This window comes from Triticum dicoccoides, chromosome 7B (genome assembly GCF_002162155.2).
Source record: "Triticum dicoccoides isolate Atlit2015 ecotype Zavitan chromosome 7B, WEW_v2.0, whole genome shotgun sequence".
NCBI classification, from domain to species: domain Eukaryota; kingdom Viridiplantae; phylum Streptophyta; class Magnoliopsida; order Poales; family Poaceae; genus Triticum; species Triticum dicoccoides.
Window position 1 is genome coordinate 460,345,250 of NC_041393.1, and position 8,842 is coordinate 460,354,091.

At 38.9% G+C, this 8,842-nt stretch overlaps 1 protein-coding gene across 2 annotated transcripts in view; it reads left to right on the top strand.

Moving 5' to 3' along the window:
- Positions 1–8,842, top strand: part of LOC119337360 (protein SWEETIE-like) — a 33,304-nt gene that overhangs the window by 8,069 nt on the left and 16,393 nt on the right. For both annotated transcript variants that reach the window (XM_037609476.1, XM_037609477.1), the window contains exons 8-22: positions 733–837; positions 1,285–1,374; positions 1,471–1,551; positions 1,929–1,997; positions 2,833–2,958; positions 3,639–3,742; positions 4,604–4,736; positions 4,825–4,931; positions 5,532–5,648; positions 5,732–5,899; positions 7,363–7,449; positions 7,551–7,644; positions 8,352–8,420; positions 8,521–8,643; positions 8,729–8,800. In XM_037609476.1, the coding sequence (XP_037465373.1) occupies positions 733–837; positions 1,285–1,374; positions 1,471–1,551; positions 1,929–1,997; positions 2,833–2,958; positions 3,639–3,742; positions 4,604–4,736; positions 4,825–4,931; positions 5,532–5,648; positions 5,732–5,899; positions 7,363–7,449; positions 7,551–7,644; positions 8,352–8,420; positions 8,521–8,643; positions 8,729–8,800 (1,545 nt within the window). The remainder of the gene's footprint in view (positions 1–732; positions 838–1,284; positions 1,375–1,470; positions 1,552–1,928; positions 1,998–2,832; positions 2,959–3,638; positions 3,743–4,603; positions 4,737–4,824; positions 4,932–5,531; positions 5,649–5,731; positions 5,900–7,362; positions 7,450–7,550; positions 7,645–8,351; positions 8,421–8,520; positions 8,644–8,728; positions 8,801–8,842) is intronic.

Here is an 8,842-nt window from a genome sequence, read left to right on the forward strand (position 1 = left end):
GGCCCGGGCCTTGCCCATTTGAGACCACACCCGGGTTCCGATGTGGCGCGTCGCTGAGAGGGTTACGCCCCAACGAAAATCTTTTGGGTTTCATCTCATAAGAGTGGCTGAGTTTTTATGTTGGCTCGCCAAGCCTATCACAAGCCTCCTCCTTTACCCGGGCCTGGGACCGGCTATGCTGAGACAACATAGGCGGAGCTACTGTTTTCGCTCAAAAAATAAAGAAAATAAAAATAAAATCATTGTTTGAATTATTCTATGTATACAGTGTACCAAACTGATTATCATGAACACCTAAAAAGGTCGTTGAGTAGTAAGTACCCTTTCAAAGGGTTGTTGCCGTTCACTTCCATCCTAAGGGATGCATCATTAGGCATCTCAACTTCATTATATTTATCTTTCAATTGTTAGCTTGTCGCTGTAGTTAATTAGCAACCAACCTAGCTCAGTGGGTGGATGAGCGGATCTACAACCCCATCAATGGGATTTAAGTCCACTTTTACTTGAACATCGGTGCTTTTCTTCTAGCCAGCAAAAAAACAAACAAACATACCTACTTCCTACTAGTTATTTTCACTTGGCTCCCTCACAAAAAGTTGTCTTCCTATTTGAACTAGAAAGATTCTACGCCTCAATTGTACTAAATTTACCATAGTTCACAAGTAGCCTGATTGCATTTTGTAGCACATTGATATTTCATTTCTCTCTCTTAACAAAAGTTTTCTGGTGCAGATGATCCATATGAAGTACGGTACCCTGGACAGTGAACTTCAAAACTATGCTGTACAAGTGATGGAAATTCTCCAAGGGAATGGTTCTCCTGATCCACACGCATTGGTAGCTCCCGTTGTCAATTTTGGTTTGAAGTTTGAACTTGTATATCCATATTTTTTTTCAACCATGAATTATTATGTTTAAAAATGGGCTGTATTGTCAGCAAATATTTCCTTCACAAGAGAGACTGCTTTTTCCACATGTGGTTTATCAATTTATTAGAATTTATTTTGAGGACGGATTGATGCAGCTGGATGAGTTACCTAGAAATATGAATGTCCACATGGAATTAGTTCACCTATAGATGACAGAAATGTGACACAAGAAGTGGAACATGCGCTTTGTAAGAGCCCAGCAGTTTGATGCTTGTTTCCAATTAGTCTAAACTAGTATGTATTTGTAATTTTGTTTGTTAAGAAAACAGGATATCAAATACTGGCAAGAAAATGTTATTCCACTTCAGTTGCTTTAGTTTAAAGGTTCTTATTGCTTTTATATCTAAATGCCCAGGCATGTGTGCTATATGTCCTCCGAGTTGGTTTTGCTGACCAGATGACCGAGCCAACGCAGGGTGAATTTTTGGTATTTCTGGGGAAAAAGGTTCGATAGCTTCAACCTGGTTCTAAAAAACAGTATAAAAAGCGCGAGTTAATTTCCTTACATCCTTTGAATTTCTGTATGTATTGTTGAGTGCAGTTGGAGTCTTCAAATTATTCTGCTCCGACGAGAGTGGCAACATTACGCATTCTATCTTACCTCTTGAGAAGCTTGGGCGAGGTATTTGCACTCGAAGGGATGATGTATTATCAATGTTTTTTCCCTGTTTAATTTGCAGCCTCGATTGTTATAACTCAACCAAGTAGCATACTTGATGCATTTCCAGCTACTCTGAGTTACGTGTATGATTTTATATTCTCTTTGGCGAAAGTGTTATTCTTATTTGCTATCTGTTTATGGGCAATTGCTCAGTACCATCACAGAGATCGAGAAGTTGGATAAGTACTATCCAATGTGTTACTCACATGTGGCTCTGAGCCTCATATATCATTCCCACTAGCAATGATTATACCTCTTTGCCATAGTACTCAGCTAATTTTCTGTTTTCGGATCAATGCTATGCGTACATGAGTAACATCCCATGCTCCATCACACAGGTTCCATCTGAATTCAAGGATATTCTTGATAATACAGTTGTTGCAGCATTATCTCATTCTTCAGCAAATGTATGTTGCAAAATAGGTTTCCTGAATTTTCATTTTGTGTACTCTTAAATTCATAAGTACATGAACATTTTGTTTTTCACATCATCTCTGTTGTACATATCTGCTATGCAATTCTACGATTAAACACATGTAGCTTACTGAATCCTCATGTATGATAGATGTATACTACAAAATTATTTTATTTCAGCTTTCAGAGATATATATTACTAGATGACTAGATAACCATGTAGTCACAGATCCACTTGCTTGTGCCATTGCTATATTACATGTCATGTTACTCCGTCTTGAGAACATTTTCTTCGTTGTTCAACTGCTTGTTTTTTCTCAACATCAATGACATCAATGAAATAGTAAACCACTGATGTTCAGTAAACTACACATATACTTTACTTACTTTTCTGGTGCCAATATTCATTTTTCTGATTGCATATCATATTTCATCAATCTGTTTCCTGCAAATGACCAAAATAGCTTATCACACACTTGCCTGCTTGTCAATACAAAATTTGCATGCAGTGTCTGAACTTCACATTCAGTGTATCATTGATCTTGCTGCCTACTGTATTACTGAGTACCGAGGAAAACTGAATATTACTGTGATCTTCCATTATATTCTACAAGGTTCCCTTTAATATGAGTAAATTGAAAGCTGAATATAGTGGCAGTCATTTTGGCATGTCCTGCTGTTGCTGCACCTTGTACAGTTGTTTCTTCTAAAAATGAAACTCAAGCCATGCTTAAATTTTCTGTTACTATCAATCAATGCTACAGATGTTCATTTGTATGTTATCTTAAGTGGTTGATCAACCCTAATATCTTTGTTGACATTGTATAGGTTCGTGTCGAGGCAGCTTTAACATTGCGTGCTTTAGCGGAAGTTGATCCGACATGTGTTGGCGGTTTAGTCTCATATGGTATTACAACATTACATGCTCTCAGGGAGACTTTATCATTTGACAAGGTATAGTGAAGCTTGTCTGTTGCATTTCATACACTTATTATACCTAGGGATAAGCGGTTGTTCCGGATGTTCACAGTGCACAGCTAGACATGCTACTTTAATATTTAGTACTCCCTCTGTAAACTAATATAAGAGCGTTTAGATTACTAAAATAGTGATCTAAACGCTCTTATATTAGTTTACGGAGGGAGTATGTACTTAAATAGTTACTCTTTAAAGCGCAGAGTCAACCGATGTCGCTGCTTCTAATTGTAATTGAACCTCTCATGTTACAATCTTGAGAATTGATCTGTGTTGCAGCTTCATAATTACTTTCTGCTGTCTCACAAAGAGGAAACAGTGGTTAAAAAATATGCATCATGCATACAGCATGATAAATACATGTAAGACTAGAGCATGGTACTTGCAGCACTGACAGAGTCTTTGTACACTTGTTTTTACTCACCTCACTCATTAATCAGTACAAAGGTTTGCCGATCTAGTCCGGACTTTCCTATAGGATGAGTTGGCACTAGTCTCTAACATATTATGTTGTGTTTGTAGTTTAATATGTTCATCAGCGACTATTGGTTTATCTTTTCATTAGTTATTGCTACTTTATACTGTATTTGGCATCATATATGCATGATACAGTTTTACTGCCTTGACATTTACCCTCTTGATAAATTTATTTAAAGCAGGGTAAAAATCTGAACCATGAGCTTGATTCGCTACATGGACAGGCTACTGTATTAGCTACTCTCGTTGCGATCTCGCCAAAGTTACTTCTTGGTTACCCTGCAAGGTTCATTTCATTATACTTCGCGATATTTTTCTTGGTTTTGAATGGGAAATGGCATTCATAAGTTTTCATATGGCAGTAGTTTGTGGGGCTGCTTGCATTCTTTCACTACTACATATTCATAGTATTTTCTAGTTTTAGAAATTTGCCTAAGGTTTGTTGCATCAGTTTGCTGCTGTATTCCTAGGTTTGTTTGGTAACGATGTAGCCTTGGGCCAAGTTTTAGATTGGATCTTTGGCAGTGTGATCTGGTTGGGCTACGTTCAATATTGGGTTGAACCAATATTTTTTACAGTGTGTTGCGTGCTCTCATATATCTCTTGAGTACCATTAGCACCCCGTGAAACTGTACTAGGTCATTGTTGTTGTCAGGTTGTTCACCTGTTGACTGTATCCAAGTCCCTTCTGGCATAATAACACAAATAATTTCATGAATTAACTAGCGCCTAGCATTACGTTTCTGTAGTTGATACAGAACCTACCTTGTTATTCATGTGAACAAAGCAGAAGCAGTGGATAAAGAAATGCTCTAACATTCTGGAATCTGAACCATATATTTGGCATGAAAAGGCTATAAATGCTCTAATATTCTGAAATCTGAACCATATATTTGGCATGAAAAGGGTATGATACTAGGTTGTGCCAACTTTGTTTTGGATCTATTGTAGCAGGTTCATAACTTTGATAAGCATTCTTAACAGTGCCAACATGTATTAAAATCACAATGTTAGAATGGATAACTCTCATTTATTATTTCTGTTAGTGGAAATTATGCCCAAAGAATAAGCGCTCTTTGTTTTTCCAATGTTTTGACCCTCACATATTATAAATTTATCTTACTTTTCCTATTCAATAAACGTGCAGGCTGCCCAATTCCGTACTTGAGTTGTCCAAAAAGATGCTGAATGGCTTCAGCCGAAACCCAGTGGCTGCTATAGCAGAGCGTGAAGCTGGCTGGTTGTTATTAGCTTCTCTTTTAGCATCCATGCCAAAAGAGGTATTGCAGATACTGTCTATGTGTCTCATGTATATATATTGCTATAAAGCTTACATATCGATGGCTCTTTTCTGTGGTATGTATGCAGGAGCTGGAAGATCAAGTGTTTGATGTTCTTTTGCTATGGGCTAGTCCTTTTACTGGAAATCCTGAGTCGTACCTTAGTCATATACAGGACTGGGCATCAGAACTGCGGTTCGTTTCAGCAACTACACATGTATTGCATGTTTCTAGTTCATAGATAGTTTCATAATAGCTTCAAAAACATTTTTGCGATACCGTTCATTGTCATCCTGGATGTCTTGTCTTCCATACCTGCAAGCTTTGCAACCTTGATACTTCTATTTCTTCCATGATTCTTTGTTTGATACCAAGTTGTGAGTTGTGACATGCATGGTTGGGCATGGGTCTGAAGACTGAAAGTAGAGCAACCGACTGTAGGGGATCACCCTCATCTAGCCGTTGGCAGCGCTCTTCCCTGAGTTGGTAGATAGGTATTCGGCCTTTTGCAGCCTTGGAGAAGGAGGGGGAAACTAGAACTTCTGGTTATTTTTTGCTTAAGGATCTCAATGATCTGCCTGCCCTTCTATAGGAATAGAAGTCCCTAGCCACATCAAGTAAGATAGGCAACAATGCCATGAAAGGTTCACATCGGTTCCTACCAGATACAAGCAGATAAAACAAGAAAGTAGAGATAAAGAAAAAATTACACCGGACAACTTCTGCAAATCTGTTCATTGCTAAAGTTCTAATTTTTCCAGTTAATTTGCTGATTTGTTTAGCTTTTTGCTGCAGTGTTCTGTCGGTTGCAATCGAGGCTCTTACTGCTTTCATAAGAAGCTTTGTTTCTCCCATTATCGCAACTGCTAATGGTGGAATCTTACTTAACCCTGTCCTGGCCTACCTTGGTGGGTGCGTAAAATTCACTGCTGAATTCCTATTTTAGTCTTTAGTGTGTATTCCGTGAAGGCTAAGTTTCAAGCTACACAATGCAGAGCTTTATCCCTTATATCTTCGTTGAGCGCTAAGCAACTGCCAAATCTCAAGTCTGCACTGAATCTCTTCACAACTAGAACACTGATGGCGTATCAGTCCCTTTCCAATCCAGTGGTTTATCAATCAGAGCATGAGCAAATGCTTCAGCTGTGTTCAAGCCCATTCAGGTGGTGTATTTTGAATAGCATGGTTTTATTATATTTATGCTTGGCTTGTCATTATGCATTAAATTGTAGTGATCTAAAAGATCTTATATTAGTTTACAGAGGGAGTAGAACTTAATAAAAATTAACGAGCACCAACACCTGCTACCAACCTTTGACCATAATACATTCCAACCTCCCTTTTGATTATTTGGAGCGTTACACTGCACGCCCCACAACTTAATTTTGTGTGCTCAATTACCCTAAATTGGTTTGTTTATTTCAGTCCATCTACTTAATTTAATTTAATGGCTACACAGAATTGTGCAACTGTATTTGAGCACCAAGAATTTTTTAACTAGGATTTTATTAAATTCTACCCAATCATGTATCTTATCTGCACAAGAGAGATTTCGAACGGGTCTGCCAAGCAAAGTTCAAAAAAGCGCTAGGCGCTAATTATGCGTTTGGGCACCTACTTGCGCTTTTCTAGCTTAGGCGTGATTAGGCGAAATTAGACGCAATTAGGCGTTAGTACTGTAATGTGAAGAAATAAGCTAGATGGGCTGGGCTAGCCCACTAAACCATAGGCCCATCTTCATATCCTCCTACTAAAAGCTCTCGTCTGCTGCAGTCGATAGGAAATTTAGGTTTCCTCCTCACGCCGCCTCCCCCCCTCGTCCTTTCTGTCTCATTGCACGAGGCTGCCTCCCTCCCTCTTCCTCTGTCCCTTGTCGGAGAAGCTCGATCCCTCGCCGGAGAAGCTCAATCCCTCGCTGGAGAAGCTCGATTTGTCGTCGGGGCAGTTGAATCCCTTGTCGGAGAGGATGAATCCTCGCAGGGGAGGTCGAATCCTCGCCGGGGAGACTGATTTCTCACCTCAGAAAGCTGATTCCTCGCCGGAGAGGCTGATTTCTCGCCGGAGGACCTCGCCGGCCGCTTTTTTGAGCGCCTAGGGCCAAAGCGAGGCGCTATGCCAACGCCCAGCGCTTAAGCGCGCCTAGGCGAGCGCCTAATAGCGCCTTCTTGAACAGTGCTGCCAAGCATACTTGAACTGCAATAAACACTCGACGAAAACGTTTCTGGGACTCAGTGCTACAGTACAATTTGCATAACTGTTTATCCTTAGTGCTGCCAACATTTGGACATTATTGTGCTGTATATGAATTTCTTTCTAAAACTCTGAATGATTACACAATATGGCATTATCATGGTCTTAAAAGGCAATTCTGTCTTTTCAATTTATTCTTTTGAGCGCTATTTTCACATATGCTTCACCTGGCTACACGAACTCCCAATATGATAGAAATTTTATAATTACGTTGTAGGTCCTTAGTGTGCTCTAAAACATAGAGACTTAAAGCATGTAAATTCATCTTCAGCATTTGACAGCCAATATTCCCTTCTTTTTTCTCATTCTGCATTCCTTTAATACTGTATCACTCGCCTTTTGTTCTATGTATTAACTTTCCGGGTGATGAAACTAGTGACCCTTCCGGATGGGAAGAAAGCTCATGCTTGAAGTTTCTGTTAGACAAGAGAGATGCTTCTTTGGGCCCGTGGATACCTGGAAGGTAGCGTGCCAAGTATGAGTTCTCGTTGTACTGAACTATGGCCAACTACACTGTCTTCTTTTAAAAATATTTATGATAGTTTATTGGTTATTACTTATCAGGGATTCATTTGAGGATGAACTACGAGCTTTTGATGGTGGTGTTGATGGATTTCTACCATGTGTGTGGGATGACGAAATCAGCAACTTTCCTCAGGTAGTTATCTTTTCAATACCTCGGCCCAGCTATCTTTATGCTTATGTTTGCTCAAAACTTGATACTATTGATTTGTTTCACATGCATCCAGACATGGAAACAACACTCTAGGCCAGTTCTAAAATACAATAACTCTAGGCCAGTTCTAAAATACAATATCTGGTTCAGGAAGGAACTAATTTAGTATTAGTCAATAAGAATCCTACATTAAGCTTATACCTAGAAAGCACTATGTACATAAGGATTTTTGAAAATGTTCCCTTTTACAAGAGAAGCAATTGCTAATTAACAAAGCTGCCTGTGCCTGGTAAGCTCTTTTGATGCATGTATTGAGGGTATACTACCATTCTGAAAATCGATACTGTTTCTTCCTTTAACTGCACTTCTTTTATTTAAACAAAATTGTGCGAAGAAGTATAAATAGGAAAATAGCATCCAGTGTGCGGACTGAGTAAGGGTACATGATAGCGAGTGTGTCCTATGAGGCTATGATCACTTATCAGTCACACACTGAAGTTATGTTTGAACTGGGATAATGTTTGCAGTGTTTTTGATCGGTTGTTCACTTACTCATTAGTAACTTCCTTATATATTAATCCAAACTTCAACTAAGCTTATTACTGTTGATACATGTGGATGTCATCGACTTTCTACAGTCAGGTGCACACTCTGAATGGGCTAATATATGTTTGTTTTTCTTATTGAAGCCAGAATCAGTAAGCAAAATGCTGGTTAATCAGATGCTTCTGTGCTATGGTTCTATCTTTGCATGTCAGGTGCACTTAACTTCAGCAATTCATTCATTTTTAACTTGGGGATTCTGCTTTTGTTGATTAATGATTTTCTATTTTTGTTTGTTCATATGCCTATTGACAGGACAATACTGCCAAGATAAGACTCCTGAACAATATTGACCAGTGCCTCAAGGCTGGGAAGAAGTACTCTTGGTATATGTTTCTTGTTTCAAATGCCTGTGTTGCTCTATTGTCAGGGCTAAAGGTACTTCTAATATTTGTTATAAGCTGAGAGCGCTAACAGTCTGATTTGTTTTCTTAATTTTAATATCATCGTGCTCTCTGTTCAGGAGTTACTGACTTTACGTGGCGCTCAATCATTGCCAACTGATATATTTAGTATGATCCAATCTATATTCAAGGTAAAGTATGTGTACAGAATACAGACCAAATTTGCGAAACTA